Raw genomic sequence first — 22,603 nt, forward strand, 5'->3', positions numbered from 1 at the left:
ACACACACACACCACCTTCTCTTTCTGTCTCCTTTCGTCTAGTTCTGTCTGAGTGGCTTAAACTAAAATTAAATAAAGTTCAGTTACAAGAGTTTAAATTAACACAAGCAAAACCTTTCCATCACAAGAGCCACAAACAAACAAACAAATTAAAATTCTTAGGGGATTGGAAATGTTGAACATTGTGTTACCAGTTTTTTACACAACTTTTCATTTAAAATGTAACTTTGATTTAAACAAAGCTGTTGGAATCTTTAATAGTTGTGCAAATTATTGCAAAATAACCTTCTGATGCTAAAAGAAATGTACTTTTGATAATTTTCCAGCTCCATTTCAAACCATTTTGACACATTGACACAAAGAGCTTTTTCTCAATGTTTCTATCATTTGCAAATGTTAAGTTTCACATCATTCAGTTGATGTTGGAGAGGTTTCCACAGCAACCTCCATAAACAGCCCGTTCCCCAGGTGCCGGGGCAAATTGGCTCCACCGGTGACTGTGGATCATTAATCATTCTGTCCTGCCCCCGGGACAACTGTCACCTCTGCTACATCCACATCAGACGACACAGCAGGGATCCGATTTCTCTCATGTCTGTGTCGCTAAACATTGATTATACACAAGTACACACTTCTGAGGTGAAATATTCTTTAATGTAAGCTTAGAACGTAGCAGCCTGCATGATTGAGCAGCAGCATCTCTGCTGCAGATCATCTTTGAAGCTTCTTAAGAGGGATTTGATCGTGACTTAGTCGCTCTTGAGTAAGCCATCTTACCCATGGCAATGTGTGTGTGTGTTTGCACATCCAAGGTGTGCATGTAGGATTCACATGTAACGATTACATCAAATTTATTCTCACACTTCTTTTTCTCTCTTTCCTCTCACATCTCCCTCAGCAAGATTTAAAAAAGGAAAAAGGATGTGGCGTTATTTCACTTCAAAGGATCTCTGAGCCTTTGGGAGATTGAGGCCTGTTTTGTCATAAGCCAATAGGAACTCTATGCGGAGTCAGAAATATTTCAGAGAACTTCCTGTTCCAAATGACTAAAGCACTAGTTTAAACTGACAGATGACACTTTTTAGAGTCATCTGCTCAGATGTTCTTCCAAACACTTTATCTTTGGATTGTTGCAGGACAAATGATGTGAATCAACTCATCACGGATTATCTGGGATCTGTTCAACTCCTCCTCGATATTATAGGAATAGGCTTGGTGTAAAATGTCAAAGTGGGTCAACCAGTTGGTACCGAGTCCTGGGATGGCCAAAGTTGGACTGGTTGAACTTGCTGCAGAGCAGTGGTCCCCAACTTTCTTCAGGCCAGACCGGTCTAAATTAGACGATATTTTCATGGACCTGTGCGGCCGAAGTCGGTATTTTTAAGCGTCCGGTTTATGACAATCTATTTTCAAAATAAAGATGTTACTACAAGAAATGTATACAAATACCAAGAGGTGGAAAGAAAAGGATCAAAAATTCAAAAATTTGAGCAGAGTCAGTGCTACATCACAGCTTAGGAACAAGTTTAAGGCCACGTAATCGTTCGTCGTTGTTATGACTGATAGACTGTGAAGGTCTCATCTCAAGGGAAATGTGCTGCAGCTCAGAATCGGGTCAGAGTTCACATCCAGCGGTTTTTGAGTTCACATTTCACATTTTGCTTGAATTAAAGGTTCAAACATGCGTAATCCCACTTTATGAAAAATTTTTTTAATTACAACTTTAATCTTGTAAATTTACGAGAAAAAAATGCTAAATTAGGAGAATAAAGATATTTATGACTTTAAAAGTCATAGGATAAATTTACGACTTCTTTTCTCGTACATTAACAACTTTTAATCTCGTAAATTTAAAGTTGTACATTTATAAGATTTAAGTTGTAGTTTTACAAGAAAAAAAACTTGTAATAATACCTTTTTTTTAGGTGGCCCTAATACCCCGTCTTATCTTTGCAACAGTCAATCCAGACTCCGATTTTCAAAGACTGATCATAATTTGTCTTTACATAAATCCTCTTTCTTTGGGTATTTTTTTTCTACACAAAGGAACATTTTCTGTGCTGAAGTTTCTGAACCTAGTTCAGTCTTGCTGCAGGAAAACTCCCAGATGTCTCAAAGTTTCCACAAATCAGCAGCTTTATGTGATTGAATCTTCATTCTCTTTAAAATGTTTGAACTTTGTGATGAAGATTTTTCCTTTAACATCAATCTGGAGGCTAACAACCAGACGCTACAGTAGCTTCAGCTACGTCTCACTTTTAAGGTGTGATGGATAAATAAAGCAAAGAAAAAAAATGATGCCATTGTTGTAAAACTGGTATTTTCCAAATAAAAAAAAAACATGAATCCTCTGTGTAAGTAACTTTATTATCTGTGTCTGTAAAACAGTCAAGAGTCTGTCGCTGCTTATCAGACAGAGCAGCTTCTGCTACATTAGAACTGTCTCGATAATTCCATATGTCGAGGAAAACTCACGTTGGTGTCTGTAAACAGCAGCTTTATTGTTCTTTGAAGTTGAAGGTTCTTTTTAGGTTTCTTACCGACTCTCCTCCCCAAATACGTTTTATCGTTTGGGTTTTGTATTTAGCTTTGAGCTACTAGCTTAGCGATCTAGTTAGCCATTGTAGTTAAGTCACTAGACTTGCTTTAAGTCACGTGACCCAGATGTTGAGAACAGAATCTGGAAGTCTTTCAAAATAAAACTTCCTTCAGGATCAGAAAAAAACCCGAAATGGAAATAATATGAATGAGCACATTTATTTATTTTTCTGCCTGCAGCCCGGTACCAAGTGACCCGTGGGCCGGTGCCAGTCTGCAGCCCAGGGGTTGCGGACCACTTCTAATTTTCAAGGCATAAGAGTATGAACGTATTTACTTAACATTTGTTTTATTAAAGTTCAACAACAGATCTTCATTTTCTTTCTCATTCTTTCTCTTCTCTCCCTACCTCTTTCTTCTAGCACCTCCTAGTGGCTTGGAGTATACATAAGACAAAAGACACAACATCATTGCCATAGAGTTTGTATGTAGAGCCTGTAAACCAGGGGTCTCAAACTCAAATCAGCCGGGGGCCACTACAGGCGGCGTCTAGTTGAGGCCGGGCCGCATCAGGATTTTCTCAAGAAAATCGCTGAGAAAACATTCCAATGTTCTTAAATATCTTTATTTTTAACACAAAATAATGAAAAAATAATGAACGACGTGTATAGATCTTTGTCCGTGTTGATTTATATATATAAAAAATAAGGGTAGTTAATGTCCGTTTCTGAAATAGTTTATATTGAAGATTAAATTTAAGATATATTGCTAGGGGGTAGGATTAAAAAAAGGTTTTTACACTTCTTCCTACTCCATTTCGAACTACATAATTGAGGTGTAATATTTTTACATATAATATATGTAGAATTTTCTGTTGTTGTTTTCTTGTTTTTTACCCATGCATTAAAAGATGAATAAAAAAAACAAATAAATTAGTAATAATTAAATAAAATAATAATAATGACCAAACAACAGATACAGACAACTGAAGAAACCACATATTGACTGACTAGAGAAAACTCATTATTTGTGTTCAGTTTCAAATGTCTGTATTAACAGATCCTCCTTCAGAGTTAGAGAAGCCCCGGTAACGAGAAAATCTTTGAAGGATTTCATTTTATGTAGATTTTTGTAGAACTCTCCTCACAATAAATAAATCTGACCTTCAGTGGTGGACAAAAGTGTTGGTACCCCTCAGTTAAAGAAGGACAAACCCACAATTCTCACTGAAATCACTTGAAACTTACAAAAGTAACAATAAATAAATAAAAATTGAAAATTAAACAATCAAAATCAGCCATCACTTTTGAATTGTTGATTAACATAATTATTTAAAAAAGCAAAGTAATGAAACAGGCCTGGACAAAAATGATGGTACCTCAATGAAAGATTGAAAACTATTTGACCAGAGTGACATGATTAACTCAGGTGTGTCCTTTAATTGACATCACAGGTGTTTTATTTATTGTTACTTTTGTAAGTTTTGAGTGATTTCAGTGAGAATTGTGGGTTTGTCCTTCTTTAACTGAGGGGTATGAACACTTTTGTCCACGTCTATGTGTCTTCCATTCATTGGAGGTGTGGGGTGCTCGTGCGCGCGGCGGCTGCATCAGCGCGCATGGGGGGGGGGGGGCTGCTTTCCACGGGGGTTCTATTCAAACGCGCGTAGCAGAATATCGGACTTCTATCGCGTTTACATGGACTGGAATGCGCGCCGACACAGCCGGTGTGTGAACCTTAAAAGTCACAGACACGCGCGCGCACGTGCGAGCCAAGCTCAGGATCACGTCTGACAGGCGGGTGCAGCGGATCGCCGCGCGGGGCGGGCTTACAGGTTTGAGGATCGGAGCTTGTGGAGTTCTGGTTAGGAACAGTCAGCACGTCAAAAAACGTATTCCTCGACATCATATCTGTCTCTCATTCATTCTGAGAGAGACATCCACAGACGGAGCTGGTAGCCCCTTCGACACGCGGCGACAGAAACACATTTTTTGACGAGCCGCGAGCAGCAAATTCCCCGCGCGGGGCACGAGAAATCGCGTTTGGTGCTTCCTGGCTCCTCCTCCGCCCAGCTGATTGAAGGAGGGAATGAATGATAGACAGAGGCACTGGACAGACCGCCGATGTCCCGCCTCCAGAGTCACATACCTCACTGTGATTGGTTCATTCAGCTCTGCACATAACAACTGTCATTCATATCAGCCTTGCGGGCCGCACTAACAGTAATCTTTCATATGAAGACGCGGGCCGCAAATCATCATCCTGCGGGCCGCAAATGGCCCGCGGGCCGCGAGTTTGAGACCCCTGCTGTAAACTGATTTATAAACTTGCTTGGCGACGTGTGTATGTGAGAATTTGGAACACAGAAGCCTGAAATGCGTATTTACGTCTGTTTACATAGACTTCTCATTAGAAGTGGTCGCTTGAATTAACGATCAGTAGGAAGTCGTATTGTCCCTTCAGAGAAATTAGGCTATTTGTATCTTTGAAAAGCAGCTGCTTTAGAAAGTGTTACTTGAAAGAATTCAAACAGGCAAAGAGAGATCCCGTCCAGGATAATCAATAGACCCCCGACAACCTGGTTTGATAAATTTGGGTCTCTCCTTTTCACTGTGTCTCCAGAACGATCAGATCAGTCAGCAGGAAGCTACCCTCTGCTTTCCCGCTTCAGAAATTTTGCTGTCAACCCAAAGCAATGTGATCCCCATATCTATTTCTGCACTGCAGCAATTGGATTAGCCTCCATCGAAGGGTTATTGATTTGTCTTGTGAGCTAAGAAGAGGCTGGGGTGATCAAAGGTAATCCATACTGTCAGCTTCCATCTTTGTCCTTCAGCCTCAGCGGCCTCAGTGATCAACTGGGGAAATCAAGTCTGTCACTTTAGGAAAACAAAGCACATGTTTGAATCTTTACCTGGAGGACAGAGGGTTGTACATTTCATGTTGGAATACAAACAGCCTGGTGTGTGAATGTTTGCTCCACATCTCCTTGGTTTCATCTGTTAGGAGTCTGCAGTTCTGAGTTTACATTCTTTGATGTTCTGTACTGGTGAGCCTCTCAGAATGAACAAACAGTTCACTCTGAAAAAGGAGATGTTGGAGGCGGGATCAGCAAAAAGAAAGACATCTATTTCCACAGCAAAGCTGAAGATGAGGGAGGGAATGTAATGAAAATGTTGGACCTGTAGTGTCACAAATCGTTCGTATATTAGGTTTTATGAATCGCCAGCACATCAGAGCGAGGTCAGACTGTGATAGAAGTCTTCTAAAGTCGCAAAGTTCCAACTCAGCCGTTCCTGAACCACATCTGCAGGCAGAATTCCTGGAGCCAGTGCTGTATCTCATTTCATTGCCTTTAAGATCAATAAAGCTCCACCCCAAACACTATGATTATAATCAATCCAGAGCCATAAAATGGAAGAATAATGGTTGCTTGAGCAAAGAAAACAAATAGGAAACAAAAAAGAAAAACAGAATTGTGCATTGTCACAATCTGTAACAGAGATTCTGGTGTTGATGTTCTCGTGTGCTGCAGATAGAGCAGATCTGAAGGAAGGTCATGAATCATCAGTTCAGCCACAGCGGTAATAAGCACGAGAAAAAAAACTGTTAGAGTGTGGAGGAGTCTTTCTTCGTAAAAGCAGCCCGTGTGAACAGACGGGATAACAGATGGGATGAAGGATACGCAGAATTATCTGTAGTCCTTCAAAGGAATTCCTCAGTTCCTCTGACAATGTTTGTTCTGCTTAACAAATGTGTAGAGAAACGCTGTGTCATTTCCTGGTGACTGCACAGCACCTGTCTCTAGTGCAGCTACAGTCGCTTGTGTTCTGCTCTGTGCATGTGCGACTTCATCCAGCTCTCACCTGCAGGTGTCTGAACATCTCATGCAAAATAAAGCCCAGACCGGCCTGCAAAGGGAGTCAGGTTGGGGCCATGCCTCCATTTTCAGTAACCATGAGTGCTGGGTTGATGAAATTGATTAATCGATTTGAATTGATTTAAGCTTAATAGATCGATTAATAAAAATATAAATGGATTTAGCACATAAAGCTAAAGTCTACTAGCTTGATGCTAACATTTAATAGAGTTTCCCAAAGGACAGCTAATGCTAAATGAACGTCTTTATAAACTCACAGACATGAATTTTCCAAACTCTTTTAAGAAAATATTTTTAAAGTAACTATTTTTGGTCTAAAACATCATATTTTTGCTCATACTTTCTTCTTCTTCTGGAATAAGGTATAACACTATAGCGGGATCGCCACCTAGTGGCCAAACTGAAACGTCCTCCAGGAAAAGCAGAACAATGTTTACAATATATGCTATTAACAATCTCATTATTTCACTGATATATTTTACAGTATTTGACCTGGATGAGATTAGTATAAATATATCCAAAACATATAATAGATTTTTAAAGTATTTCTAAACAAATATGTAACTCAAAATTGAATTGAAGAATCGAAAGAATAAAAAAAAAAAAAAAATCTAAATCAAATTGATGCAGGCTTTTGTGAATCGAATCGTTTTTGGAAATTATGATCAATAACCAGCCCTAGTTACCATAGAGATACAACTCACATTTAAATATAAAAGATAAAGATAAAATATATCTTTGAAAGGAAAATGTATCAAAGATTTAAGCTTTTATAATTCTGTAGATCTACTCTTCGTGATAAGAGACGCAGATTTTGGGTTTGTCCGGGCCCATGGAGGAGCGCAGGTGTGTCGTGCATGAGTCTCACACTTCCACCTTAAGGGACGTCGTTGAAATGGAACGTACATTGCTGTGCATTTTGTAAGTGAATTATTTGTGAGTATAATGTAGGTTGCACACACTTATAAGGTACGAGCGGCGCAGCCCTTTTGCCACACACTCATCGGTCTATAACAGGGGTCTGCAACCTTCAACATTTATAGAACCATTTGGGTCCATTCTTCACAGACCAAACCCCACAGGAGCCACAAAAGCTCACTATGTCCTTTAGAAAAATAAGACACAGATTTGTATTTATGTCAATGTTACCATTATGATAAATAAAAATTAATAAAACATAAAGATAAAAAGAAATAGAAAATAGATAATAGAAAAGAAAAATGTATCCTTGCTTTTTTTATCATATGAAACAGATCTTGCTTTTTGAGAGAGGTTTACATGATTTCCTTTCAAAATAAAAGACACCTTGTGTCACACAGAATTAGCTTAATGCTGCCAATGTAGTAGCAGGTAGTTTCAGCAATTTCCAACTCAAAGAATAAATCAGAGCTATCAAAATGGCCCTCACTGAATTTATCTGCCCAAAGTGCACACTTGTTCAAAAAGAGAAAATCTGTTTTATAATCTGATACACCTCCATTCTAGTTGTGCTTTCTGGCTTCCAATAGATTTTCGGTGGTGCACAAAAATCTGATTTAGTTCAAATTGTGAAGTGCACATATGTGTCATTAATATAGTTCAGGAGTCTGCAACCTGTGGCTCCAGATCCACATGTGTCTCTTTCATCTCTCCATGGTGGATCCTTGGACAAACATAAAGTCAGAGAGACTCCTGGACCGTCAGAGTCAGCAGCTCCTGCTGATGTCTGTCTAACCAAAACTACCTAAAGAAAACAAATAAACAAAGCCTGCAAACTAAGACTACCAAGATCCAACCCCAAACTAAAATAACAAAACCCAGCAGAGTAAGACTGCTGAGGACAAAGAGGAGAAAAGAACAAAAAAAAATAAATAAATAAAATTGCAATTATTTAAAGTAATGATCAGTTAATTATCATTTATTTAATTTAGATCAGTTAAATGTATAAATTGATGTCTGAGGTTCACATAGATGATAAACTATGTAGGTTTTTTCATCCTGTTGACCTGAAGACGTCTTGTTTGTTCAACTCTACCTCCAGAATGAACAGATTTGATATGCAAAGCAAAAATTTGGTAAAAAGTTTGATCTTTTAGGAGTTAAAAGCACATATTATCTTAAGCCGCACAATACTGGTTACTAGCTGTCCAGAGCTGCACTCACATGATCCTGTTTGGCACAGAGCCTCTTTTACTTTAAAAATAAGTTTAAAAATAAATAAATAAATAAATACAATTTTGAGAGATGCTAGGTTCTTTTTATATGTTTGCTTTTGTTTGTGCCAAAAAATAGACATAATTCATATTTATTATTAAAAAAAACAGAACGTCATGAATGCAAATCCAAATTTCTTAAAGGTTAGAGTAAGACTAAACAGCTCCTTCTAGGTTTTGATCTGTAGAAACCAAGCCCAGATGGCTCTTTTACTGTTAAAGGATGCCAACCCCTGGGCTAGTTAAAAAAGGTTTTAGTTAGTTTACTTTACTACATTTTTTACTTCCCTACTGTTATTTACCAGTTAAAACCTTGTTTTTCGTTAACCAGAGAGTCACGTGTGGCTCTGGAGCCACCGGTCTATGTGGCTCCATTAGAATTTTGTTTGGGCCATCTGCATGTCCCTTCAGGTTTGCCCATTTTTCACCTGCAGACAGCCCGTATCCACCCGTAACCCCGGGCTCACACTGCATCCGATCCGGCTCTGGTGCTGATACCAGAGCGGTCTACCTACGGCAGATGACTCACATTGGCTGCAGATGACTGCGGTGCTGCTGCAGACACAGGTTCTGCTGCCGACCTCGTGAGACTACAAACTCACAGAGCTTCACGCGTTAACCTTCAGTAAACAAACCCTCATTCCACCGGTATTTTGAATTATTTATATATTAATTATATATAATATATATTAATTATATTATATATTATATTCTTCTTTTTCTGCATGACTCTTCAGAACTTTTATTAATATTTTTTTTCTTATATGTGCTTAAATGTGCACATTTGACTGTGTTACACGTATTGTGTAACAAGTAGGTGAGGCCGGGGTTGGTTTGTCACAATGATGTCATGTTTACAGCACAATGGAAACTGCGAAAAATATAGGTTTTATTTTTGAATAATTGATGCACTTTATGCTCACTCGCATGATTTCCAGTTTAGGTTGTTAACAGGCCCAACTTCACAAAGAAGCTCTGGCTCAGTTATGGAAGTCGGCAAAAATTTAAAGCCAACCAAATGGATGTGGAGCGCCGGACAGGCTGGAAATGATGCTCAGATTCAGAAAGTCTGATCAACCAAACTTACCAGTTTCTCATTATCAGAGCAATGAGTTGCATTTATTTAGTCGCATTTACTTGCGTGATTTCAAAAAAAAAAAAGCTAAGTCAAGGCTGTGATGAGAAAACAATAAATGCTCCTCTTGTCAGATTTGGTCAGACATTTTCATCAGTGAACATTTGGACATTTTCCATTCACACCTAAATCTGCATGTGAGCTCATCAAATATATCTCAATTCTTAGAACAGAACATATGCATGTGCAGCAGACAAAATATAAATATAACCTTTTTTTTTTTTTTTTAGAAAAGGTTTCTTATCAGTATGTCTCGATGTTTCTTAAGGAAATATCCAGCCTTTTTTCCAACATAAACACTAAAATATTCAGAAGCATCAAACTGACCTCTGACCTCGGAGGAGAAGTGGGCAGAGTGACGCGTTATGAACAACTGCAGCTGCTGATCAAGGTCACAGCTTCGGAGATCCAAATCCCAGGATCGAATTCCTGCCAGGGAGGAGAAGCAGAGTGAGTGAGGGCATCAGCAGAAGCACTGGAGGAGAGACGGACATCAGTGAGACCTGTCCGAGCTGCTTTTGTTACCCTGAATCACATGTGCAGGCATTTGTGCAAGACTGTTTCCTTGTTTCGTCTACACCAAGGAAAAGCTGACCTCCTCCCAGCTGTTGCTGAAGCATCTTCACTTCACTGCTCCTCTGTCTAAATACTTATGGCAATGCAGGGAAAGTTGATGCTCAGAAGCTTATGATATACCTTTTTTAAGTGTTAGTTACACTAAAACTGTCATTGGTATGACATGTTTGTATGAAGCTTTTTTTTGCATTTTCTCTTTCGTAATGTGTATTTAAAATCTATTCAAGTCCCACCCCAATAATCTTTTGATCTTTTGTCGAAGCGGTCCCAGTGGTCTTTTCCTTATGATGATTCTCTTTCAAACAAATCCAAAAATCTGTGTTGTTCTAGGACATAGTTTCTGCAGAGCAGCAGGAGTTCATTAGAAATTTACCTGGGTGGGACTTTTGGTTCAAACTAAATTGATTTTGTTTGCAGATGAAATAAATATATTTTACAGTGATGATAATTATCTAATTCTTATCAAGATGGCTAATAAGGAACTAAGTACTATTAAAAGGATTGACATTAATAAATTATCATTAAATTTAAATAAGAAAAAGAGCAATGATATTTGGTAATCAACCAAGAAATTCCGAGCAGCCAATTAACACACTGTAGATGGCATACAAATAGAAAATGTGCTAGAAATCAAATTATTGGGAATTATAACAGATAGTAAACTGTCATGGAAATCCTGCATTAGACACATAAAACCAAAAATTGCAAAAAGTCTCTCAATGGTGAATGAAGCCAAATCATTTCTGGATTGTAATTCATTGTGAATGTTATCCTGCTCCTTACATCTCTTCTACTATGTTGCTGAAGTATGGGGGAATCATTTTCAGTGTTATATCAGTGTTCCATTAAACCAGGCCTTGGCGGTCGACTCCCTCTGCTGTAGCTCACGTCGGTCTAAATTAAGACTGACACGCTAAAAATTTTAGATATATCATCGTGATTATCCATCAGCTCTGGGGCACTGTTCTCTATTCTCATTTACTTCACCTCTCCTCTTTTCTATATTATTTATTTAATTTACTTCTCTGTGCTTCTGGTTGGTGCAGTGCGATTCATGTGTTGTTCCTCTTGCCCACTACCCTCTGGCCTGTTGCTAAATTTTGAGGCTAAACACTATATTAGCCTATAAAAAAAATAATAAAAACGTTAGAATGTCGCTAAAATATTAGCTAAATCCAATATTAGCACAAAAAACTCAGTAGATGCCAAATTAGCCAAAAAATGTTAGCATATTGCTTAAATATTAGCTAAACCCCAGAATAGACTAAAATTCCTCAGTAAACTAAAGCTGTCAAAAACATTAGCGTGTTGCAAAAATGGAAGCTTTAAATTAGCCTGAAAAACACCCAGTGGATAAAAAATTAGCCTAAAACATTAGCATGATGATAAAATATTAGCTAAACTCCCCCCCGAAATTTTAAATTAATATAAAAGATGAAAACATAGCCCATGAATCTATTTAAAGGTTTGTTGCTAATCTACTTAAAATTTTGAAATTTGAAGATTTTGTCATTCATTATCTACAGGGCATTTTTGGCTCGATATTTCAAAAACTCTAAAGTTTATGATTGCCAAAAGTTTAAGCAGTAATGTTCTGAACAAGCTGAACGTCTTGATACCAAGATTACTGAAATGACTGAAAGTGTGATTGAGGGAATACATATTGAAACACATACAGAAAGGAGCAGGTGAATAACTATTGTGTGAATGTTTACTAAGCAATCACACAATAAACATCTGTAGGAGCATCAATTCTCTTCATAGTCTCTTCATTCATAAGTAGCAGGTTGTTTGCAGGGAAAGAACGATCAGGTTCTGTGAAATTACTGTTCATTAGGGCCCTGGCATCATTTACCACTCAGCTGATAATGTTCCTGTGATGAAGCCCATGATGTACACAACACACTGAAGACACTGACATCTATTATGGCCATTATTATTTCTAATCACAGTAGATATTTTATGACAGGAATATACATCACATACCTTCAACAGATGATGTATGATAAATGTATTTATTAGTACCTGCAGTGCTATTACACCAGATGTTTAAAGCATCGTCATGTCATCAGTATGAAAATGAAACGTCGCTGTTCCTCTGTGCTAAGAACATTTCAAGGGTCAGTAGAAGTGATTCAGTCTCACCCACAGTTGCATGTCTCTCAGTTTCTATCACTTAAGAGCAAATGTGGGCACACACACATGATGTTCCACTCGTCTGAGTCAAACTTTAGTGCAAACTTGAGTCAGAGCAAATCAGAAACTTTCTTTCTCTTTTATAAATTCAGCTACAAGGAGGAATTGAAACATATCAGAGCTATTTTTTAACTTTCATTTCCTCCCATATGAACTTTTTATTTTTTATTTTCAGACCATACTTCACTCCTCAAGGAGAACGGCTGCTCTGATTTTTGCAGCCTGATGCTGTGATACTGTCTGCTTGTCTTAATGACGTTGTTTTTCTGTTATCTGCTCCAGTGATGAGCTGTAATTTAAAATCAGTCAAACAAACAAGGAAATTATCAAATTAAAAAGAGCATTCTATTGTTGGAGACCATTTAAATAGAGTTCAACCTTAGCTGTGCAATTTAAAAAGCAACAAAAGGTATTTTTTTAATTCTGTGCATGAGCAAGAATCCTTTATTAATGGGTCTGTTGATGTTTTTGGAGTGGTTGCAGTCTTTTTTTCTGCTGAAGGACTAAACCTTTGTGTTGAGAGTGTGAAGATGATTACTCAGCATCATTCAGACTTGCTTTGCTATGATTATTTATTCTCCAAGTACATGGTACTGAGGAGAAGCATCTCGAAGAGAATCTTAAAAGCTAATACATCAATTGACAGCAGATTGAAACCCACACAATTTTACTTCACCCTTTAGAAAAATAAGACACACCCACAAGTGCTTTAGTGTTTAAAAATGCATATTTAAACTTTTTAATATTAATTATCAAGCATATCTGGTTAAGAAAGTGAAAAGTTTTCACCAAATATTTTTCACAATTGAAGTACAAAGTGACTGATAAGAAAGGACTGAAGACCCAGCATTTTAGGTGCATTTAACATAATTACATACAAATCTTAAATTATTACAACTTAAGAAAATAGTTTAGAGTATTACAGTCTCTCTTTTGCCAGGTCGCAAACCTCCAACCTTTGCATTCCCAGGCAGACGCGCTAACAACTGTTTAGTGTTAGGTACTGCACATCCATTGACAGGCATCTCCAGTGTTAAAGGTTTAAGGATTTCTGTTGTTAAGGGTTTAAAAAGAGGAAAAGGGAAAAAAAAACTAAATTGCCAGTTAAATTATACTTTTCCAACCAAAAACCATAGTATTTTTTTTTACATTAATTGTGGGATTTCCAAGCAATTGAATGTAAATAAAACACACCTTTAAGGCAGTTTTTTGATCCTCTTCTTTCCTTTTTTGACTTTAAAGCTGCCCCTAAATGCTTATTTTGCTGCTTTTTCATCCTTAAAGTTTTAACAACACAGCGGCTCCGCCAGGTAAGGAGGGGCACAATTATTACGGGGCAAAATTATTATGTCAAACTTTTGAGTTATTTTATTTCTGCTTTAACTATTCATTTTTTTAAACATTTTTAAACAAAATGAGTTTGGTCAAACTGAAAAAAACCTTCAATTTGTAGCCTAATCATTGCAATTTGGCGCCCCCTCCAGCAGATGGCGAAGCCCAGGACCCTTCTTGCTTGAGATGTGAGAAGAGTTTTGGGCATAAATCCGGTTTTGTGTGTGTCATCAGGGGATTAGTGCGTACTTTTTATAGATGTGTGTGTGTAGCTGGTTTTGAGCTGTTGTGATTTAAAGTTTTTAATGTAGAAAATACATTTAGCCTTTTTTTATATTTTGTAATTTTTGGACAGTTATGCCCAAAATGCACTGTATTTGTTACAAATGAAGAATTATGCACTCTCTCTTCATTTATCTCAGCCAGAAATGTGTAAATCAGGACTAAGTAACCCTTAATGTATTTTTTGAAGCATGATGCAAACCTAAATCCTTTAATTTTTCAACAAAAGGAAATCCTCCTTATATTTCAGCACAATTTATGCATGAATTCTGGCTCTGCCTAATGCTACGTGGTGCTGTGTTTCTTAAAGGGGTCACACCTTCTGATCCTTTCTGAGTAAACTACATCTATACATATGATCATATATTACCCTCAAAACCCTAAAAAATGAATTATTTATGAAATATGAGTCATTTTTGTGGAGCATTTTAATACCCGAAAGTAAAACGACTCGATCTCTAAGGCTCCGCTTCACCACCTCAGTGTGCCTGCTTTCTGTTTTGGGCCAAACTTCGTAAACAAAACCATGTGACTAAAGATCTCTTCAGTCATTGGCCAGCAGGTATGGGGGCGGGTCAAAACAAAAGACAAAGATGGAAGCGCTGCGGTCTGCAAATTCTTTCCAGGATTTTAATTTCTTCAAACTTTGTATTTTGACGATGGATTTTGGTTGTCTGTTTGAAGGTTCAACAGTTATTGCTGCAGCTTTGGTCCCGCGGAGGAATCCTGCATGACGTTACTGGAGACGCTACAGCTACAGCTACACACGCCAATAAGAGTTTGTGACACATAGATTGTTGGTAGAATAAATGTGGATCACGTTAAAAGTTGTTTTATTGAGCATGAATTCATCCGACCACATCTGAATGAGTTTCCGTGTCTCATCGTTGTGGTTTTATGACATTGTTTTAAGAGAATTCTGTTGGAACTACAATAAAGATTTTAAGATGACGTCATGGCAACAGCCCGCACACGAACCGCGTAACAAGACACAGAAAAGAGAGTTATAATGGTGTTAAAATAAACGTTCTAACAAGTAAACAGTTGGAACAATTATTTCCTTTTGGCTAACATGAAAATCAATACTCTACATTTGTCTGCAGCTCACTGATCCCTGACCCTCATTTCTACCGTGTTTACATCACCTGACTGTCGGGTACGGTGGACGTTTTGGTTCAGTTGTTCCGCTCTCGGTTCGTTTCATATTCAGACTGAGGAATCTCAGAGAGAACAGAAGTTCAGTCTGATTGAAAATGAACCAAGACCACCTCGAGAGATAGATCCGAGAGTGGTTCCTGGTGGAGAAAGTTGGTGTGTGTTCGCTGTAGTCTGGGGGCGGAGCTTGCAGCACAGATTTTTCCTGAAGGGGGCGGTTCACATCATGCTGACGTCAGCATGATACAAACTGCTTGTTTTCGTGGGTATGGGAGGGGCTGCTGCAGACAGTGCAGGTTTTTAGAGGATTACTCTTGAATGCATGAATGGATCAAAATACCACTTTGGGGTTCTGAATAGTGGGGAATGAAGAGTATATTGCACTTAAAACCTCAAAAAGTAGAATTTTCATTGTATGGCCCCTTTAAAGCATAGATTTGCTCAAAAACAAACAGCACTACATCTTTCACAGCTTTTACCAGAATACTGCAGTGAGACTGCCTCGCTAAAGGAAAAGGATCTTTCTGAAGGATAACTCTGGAGTAAAGTGTTTATAATGAGGGTGGATAGCCGGCCACTCTTACTGAGTCACGCTGAAACACTGACCAGGGCGAAAAGATCAATGCTGCAATAAGCCCATGTGCATGGGCGACTGGTCCCTCCTGCCACAGAGCAGCAGAGCTGTCAGCTCCCAAACAGAGGTACAGTAAGAGGAGGTCTGAGGGGTGTAAAGGAGGAACTGCTGACTGGTCTTCCTGTAAAAACACAAGCACAGTGATCCATTCACATTCTGAGGACAGCTCTGTGAGGAAGGAATGTCTGCAGCCTGCTGCAGTTCTCCAGGAGGAGGAGGAGGAGGAGGAGCAGAGATGAAGCCCAGTCAGAGCCAAGATATTCAGCTGAGTAATGACATCCCCACAACAACACACATGTATCACAGTCCTCTATACCTGACAAATCTCAACAACAAGACAGATGACCTCACTGAACTGAAATGTGCGTCTCTGTCTGAATTCTGTTGGTTTTGATGCTCAGTTTGAATCTTTTTAATATAACATATAATCAACTATAAACTATTCAGATGTAACTCTCAAGCTTCAGAAAAGATTTAATGGTAATGCAGGTTAAAAAAATGATGGTGTTAAAGTGATAGGACGCTTTTGCAGAGTCCCATGGTGCAATGCTGCAGCAACTGCCTCAGCCCTTCGTTTCTGCCCTCTTATTGCGCTAAAGCGATCTCTGGCGTGAGGAATCCTTCCCGCGGGTCAGCACGCCGAAGCTGAGCCCTGAAGCTGCACAGCAACTTCTGATGAGGAGCGGCGCTCCATCCATCACTCACCGCGCTCTATCTGTGCTCTGGCGGTCTCCAGCTGCTGCTCCGTGCCGATCTCCCCGATCACTATCAGCATGTAGTGGCCGCTCCGGTTGAACGGCATCCCACGGCGTCGCCTCTCTCCTCCTCGCCGGTATCGGAACCTCTCCTCGGAGCCTGGAACGCCGGAGCCCTCGTCCTCCTCCACCACCGGGAGCGTGCCTCTTGCAGAAATCTCCATGGCAACAACATCAGGAGCCGACGCCGCAGCTGACTCCATCGCCATGACAACTACCGGTGTGAGAGAGGGAAGGATCGCTGTGGGGCGGAGGAGGGGTGAGGAGGGTGATGGAGCTGATGAAGGGTGAGGCAGAGGAGAGTGAGAGCTGAAGACAGCTGCAGACACCTCCGAGCCTCACAGAAGGCGGGAAGCGTCAGGATGCAGACTGGGTCACAGGGGTCATGAACGTAGAAAAGCCTGATAGCTCCTATTTAACACATGTGAACTCTAAGAAAGCACCATGAGAGCTCAGCCACAAAACTGTTCAGATATCCCAGATTCACTGACCTGGGAAATTTTAAGTCCTACTACAGTCATCTTTTGATGTATATTTTATATCAAAAATGCTCTTCTAGCTCTGAAACACTTTTGCTGTTAAAAAATACACTTTTGCCAGGTCATTTTTACCTGATATAATAGCGGTGTCAAACTCAATCGCACGAGGGGACAAAATCTAAAACACACTTTAGGAACAAGGTAATCATTGAATAAACACTTTAAAACTACATTTCAACACATTTTAAACCCTAACTTTTTGACATTATTATCAACTACATATATAGCATCGCCTGTGATAGTGTGAATGCTGTAAGCTGAATTTAGCTGCTGAATATGATAGTGCTGACAGCTGAAGATGCTGAAACTCATAGCTAAAATCTTCACTTCAAAATGGCCTAAAAAACTGGAAAAAAACTCTAAATTAGCCAAAACAGCTAGCATGTAGCTGAAAAATTAGCTAAAATCCAAAATAGCCTAAAAAACCTTAGTAAATAGTCCAAAAAGCTAACAGAATGACAATTTTTGAAAGTTTAAAACTGTAACTTTCTGATATAAATATGAATAATGGGCTGGTGCTCAGAGAGCAGGGATTTAGAGGAATGCTAAGAGATGCATGAATGGAGTAAAATATCACGCTGGGGTTGTTTTTCGTCAGGAAATAATATTGTAATACTATTTTTTTCCTGTCTTTGTTCTGTCCAGCAAATTAACACACAAATTTGACAGATCCAACTGGGAAAACCTGGGAAAACTCTGAAAAACTGGCTCCCAGAAGCCACATTTCCATAGACTTCTACAGAGAAACTAACAGCTTTTAGTCATTTTATTTCTCAGAAGAACCATTCTTGCTCTGATATATTTTTCATAACATCTGCTTGCTTATTCTAATTTCAAATATTTTTTTTCCTTTATTGCAAATTGTTCAATTCATGAACTGACCAATGAGATGCCCCAGTAATAGCAAGTGGTGCCCACTGGCCCCCACCTCAAATGTTTGATTGACAGATTCTCCCGAGCCCGCTTCAGTTGAAGGGGCGCGTGGCCTGGTTGGTGTCAGGAGCTGCCATAGTCTCAGAACGACTCTGACCAATCACTGTCGTCTAGTTTCCAACATGGCGGCGTCCGTATTGTGAAAAGATGTGAAATGGCTTCTTCTGGCTAAAGTAAGGCCTTTTCTTGCTCTGTCCAGTTCTCTTATACAGTCAACATGCTGTGTATTTAGCTGTAGACTCCCTTCTTTTTACCATCTTTTCTTTATGTCACAATTGCTCTACCCTCCTTTTTGCTCTTTGCTATTCTATAACTCTGACTTTGATTTGGTTTGTGATATAGATATTGCAAGAACCTTTCATTTTTAGAGGCATTTCAATGATTGAAATGATGTCTAACATGTCTAACTAAAAGAATTCCTCTGGGCCAAGATTATGCTTTTGCTCAAGGGTGTCACACACGAGAAATGTTTCCCTATGGACAAATAAGTTATTAACTGTTGGCCATTTCTTCAACTTGTTGTCAATTTTATTTGGGTAAATTCAGAGTAGTACGCACATCTTAAAATGTTTGAGTATTTTTCCAGATGTCAATTTTTTATTGTTTGATTCCAGGCTGACAGCATCACATAGGTAATGTTTCCTTTGATGTGGATCTGCGTTTTTGGTCTTCTAATGGAATGTTTTGTGTTGAGGTGTGTGTGTGTGGTTGGGGTGGGGGGGGATTGGTAGTGGTGTCCAAAATATATTTTTTAAAGATTTTTTAAGGTTCCACAACCAACGGCGATTATCTTTCAGCTGGATGAAATTAGTTGAGTTTCTGATTGAACATACCTGATCCAGCCAGGTGAGCAGAAGAAGCTTAAACAAAGTTAGCTGTAAAACGAGCAGAACAGAGTTGATGACCGCTGCAGTAGAGTTTAGTGTCTTTTGTGTTTTAACGTGGAACATTTTGGAGAGGGATTGACCCTGTTATCTCTCCCTCTTCGTTTGATGTGTTTTTCCAGGATAATCCTGAAGAAAATGGCTCTGCTGGAAAAGATTTCCCCCTTATGGGCCAAAAAACAGTGGGACAACCTAAAAAAATGACAAATGTGTTGATGTGTGGTGAAGAATATAACATGTTTGATACATGTTAATTATGCATGATATAGAAAGGTTTGTATCTTCTTTTTTCTGCTGTCCCTGTCCATTTTTTAAAAATATTTTATTTACCTGAATTGAACAATTTTGGGATTAAAAAAAAAAGAAAGAAACAAAAAAGCCCCGAGTTGGGTTGGAACCGGCAACCTCTAGGTTTCTAAAGCGGTCGTCTACCCGCTAGACTAAGTGGAAACCGGAAGTATGTCACAAAGCTCCATGGATACATTCCATGTATTACGCAACCAACTGCCCTATTTGATTATCCTTTAAAACTACCAAAATCAAAACAAACGGCCCCCAGATTGTTTTTTTGTCATTTATTGCCCCTATCTATTTTTAAAAATATTGTATTTACCTGAATTGAACCGTTTTGGGATAAAAAAAAAAAAAAGAAGAAACAAACAAATTAGCCCGAGTTGGGTTTGATCCGGCTACCACTTGATTTCCAGGGCGGGAGTTTACCCGCTAGACTAACTGGACAGAGCTCAGTGAATATCTTCCATGGATTACGTAACCATCAAGTTAAAGGGGGGTACTTCACATAAATTTAACATTTATAGAGGCATCCGTCAAGGATGCCCAATCTATCCATCCATCCATCTTCTTGACCGCTTCGTCCCTTTCGGGGTCGCGGGGGTGCCGGAGCCTATCCCGGCTACTGAAGGGCGAAGGCGGGGTTCACCCTGGACAGGTCGCCAGTCTGTCGCAGGGGATGCCCTATCTCTCCTTATTTATTCCTCTTGGTAGGTCAACTTCTTGCAGATCATATCAAATCGAGCTCCCTGAAAGGTCTATCAGTTGCTGTTAGTAACATAATTCTAACACAATTGGCAGATGACACAACTCTCTTTTTGAAGAATCAATCAGAAATTTCTTTAGCAATCAATGTAATGGAAATATTGTCCAAAGCATCTGGTCTTTATTTAAATTTAAAAAAATATGAACTTATGGCAGTAAAGAACAGTTCTGAGGACAAAATAGAAGACATCCCAGTTAAAACTGAACTTGTTTATTTAGGTTTGACAATCACTAAAAATCAACAGGAAAGATGTTCCTTGAACTTTGACCCCTTAATAGAAAAACAAAAAAGAAATTTAATCAATGGCTTGTAAGGGATCTTTCACTAAGAGGTCGCATTCTGATCAGTAAAGCAGAAGGAATATCCCGGTTAACCTACGCTGCTCTCGCTTTAGAACTCAATAACAAAATTTGTAAAAAGATTGATCAATTAATATTCAACTTTGTATGAAAGAACAAAGTACACTACATTAAAAAAGTACCCTAATGAATACCTATGAAATGGGCAGTTATTATCTTATACTGATTTTCTTGACAAGTATAACATCCCAGTTACTCCAGGAGAATATGCAAAAGTTTTTGGTGCGATCTCTCCTGGAATATGTATGTTATTTAATCAAAGACCAAGACTTGATCCTTTCCCTTTCAATCTTTCTCTTTCGCTGTCCACTGTTGGAAAAATCTGTTTTACTGTTTGTTCCAGGAAAAATAATAGAGGCATTAGAGCTCTTTTTCAAAAAGATATTGTTACGTTGCCACGTGTTGTTCATTATTGGAAACAATTTGTGGATGATGTGTCCTTGAAAAAGGTCTGGCTTTTACCTAATCAGTACCTTATTTCTAATAAAATTAAAGAAGTTTCTTATAAAATTTTTCACAGATTCTACCCCACAAAAATGTATTTAAAAAGATTTAATCCTGATATTGACACTTTATGTTCCTTTTGCAAACGTTATCGTAAACGTTGTATTGAAATTAATGTTTTCAATAAAGTTGTGAGAAAAAAAATGGATTACGCAACCAACTGCACTATTGGATTACCCTTTAAAAGTACCAAAATCAAAACAAACAACCCCCCCCCACATTGCTATTTTGTCATTTATTGCCCCTGTCTATTTAAGAATATAACATGTTTGATACATATTAAATATGCATGTTATAAAAGGGTTTGTATCTTCTTTTTTCTATTGACAGTCTCAGGTGCACGTGAGAAACCTGTTCAGCGGTTTTTAAATGAATAACCATTCTAACAAGTAAGCTGCTGGACCTTTTTCGGTTTAAAAACACGACGAGATCCATTTAAGTTTCTGTCCCTGCACTCGCGCTTTTCCTCAAACCAGACTTTAGCATCTTCAGGCTCCAAGCTGCAGAAGTGTAGCTGCAGAGGATGGAACTTTCTGGGTGGTGATTGGAACATCTTGCAGGATGGTCTGCATAGTTTCAGGATGCATCTTCACTGTAGACTGCATCGTCCATCTTCAGGGTTTACAGGGTTGGCTGTGGACGGATGCTGCATGACCAAAAATGACCCATAAATATAAGATAATGCATGCACTATCCTAAAACATTTTTAACAAAAACTCAATTAATTAAATGATTGAATTATTGAATAATTAAAAATCACTTCCATCCATCCATCTTCTTAACCGCTTCTTCCCTTTCGGGGTCGCGGGGCGCCGGAGCCTATCCCAGCTACTGATGGGCGAAGGCGGGGTACACCCTGGACAGGTCGCCGGTCCATCGCAGTAAAAATCACTTGATTCATTAATTACCTGTTTAAAGTAATCAAGGTCAGGTGGTACCTCCCACATGGGCAGAAACCTCAGCAGGTAGTTGGTCCTGCCAGAGAGCACCACTGCTGGCTTCCAAACAAGCTTCCTCCTCATCATCACCTCCACATCATCCTCTGGGGCCTCGGTGTCCTCAGCACAGGAGCAGATATTGTGGAGGATGGCCCAAGCTGAGACAACCTGCAATATATAAATTAAATCTATAAGTTAATAGAAATATATTTCAATGAATATAAAATGCTCCTATGTGTTCACTTCCATGAGGTACAAAGGTGTGATGCACCTCCAGCACTTGCAGGAAGATGCCTCTGAATCTCGTCTTCATCATTCCAAAGCACGCTCTATAATGGAGGGCGCTTTTGGAATGATGCCAGGGTCACCAGGAGGTTTGATCCTGATGTGGCATCCATCGATAGCACCTGCAGCTTTAAGGAAAAACTCTGTGCTGTGCCAGCCCTGCAAACCCACGGGACTCCACCTCCAGGTCCTCAGGGGTTTTTGGAAGGTGAAGGTTCTTAAGGCGAATGGCCACCACCTCCTCAGTGACTGTGGATGATGCAGTGGACAGTGAAACGAGAGATCCAAACACTCTTGAGATCATCCTGTAGGATACTCCGCTCACCAACCAGAAGAGAAACACTCAGTTACATCACCCCACAGACGTCACCAATGGAGGTTCAGGAGGACTGCAGGAGAGTTCCTGTTCACTCTGATTCTGGTCCTGGA

The 22,603-nt window shown here is 39.1% G+C and overlaps 1 protein-coding gene and 1 long non-coding RNA gene across 3 annotated transcripts in view; both read right to left on the reverse strand.

Annotated features, from left to right (window-relative positions):
* The window catches only part of map1ab (microtubule-associated protein 1Ab), an 87,071-nt gene extending 70,172 nt beyond the window's left edge, over nt 1-16,899 (reverse strand). Inside the window, exons 1-2 of the mRNA XM_024281072.1 lie at nt 16,626-16,899; nt 10,073-10,174 (exon numbers count right to left, since the gene is read on the reverse strand). Of these exons, the coding sequence (XP_024136840.1) occupies nt 10,073-10,174; nt 16,626-16,884 (361 nt within the window). The 5' untranslated portion in view covers nt 16,885-16,899. The remainder of the gene's footprint in view (nt 1-10,072; nt 10,175-16,625) is intronic.
* Nucleotides 16,900-19,796: 2,897 nt separating this feature from the next.
* On the reverse strand, nt 19,797-22,603 carry LOC112151940. Of its 2 annotated transcripts, none has more exons than XR_004947992.1 (3): nt 22,504-22,603; nt 22,161-22,423; nt 19,797-22,057 (listed from the first exon to the last, which is right to left on the reverse strand). It is a non-coding gene; the product is annotated as an uncharacterized LOC112151940 (long non-coding RNA). The 2 variants fall into 2 exon arrangements; XR_002920205.2 differs by having other exon boundaries at nt 22,500-22,603.

The sequence above is a fragment of the Oryzias melastigma genome, linkage group LG6, assembly GCF_002922805.2.
Source record: "Oryzias melastigma strain HK-1 linkage group LG6, ASM292280v2, whole genome shotgun sequence".
Classification (NCBI taxonomy): domain Eukaryota; kingdom Metazoa; phylum Chordata; class Actinopteri; order Beloniformes; family Adrianichthyidae; genus Oryzias; species Oryzias melastigma.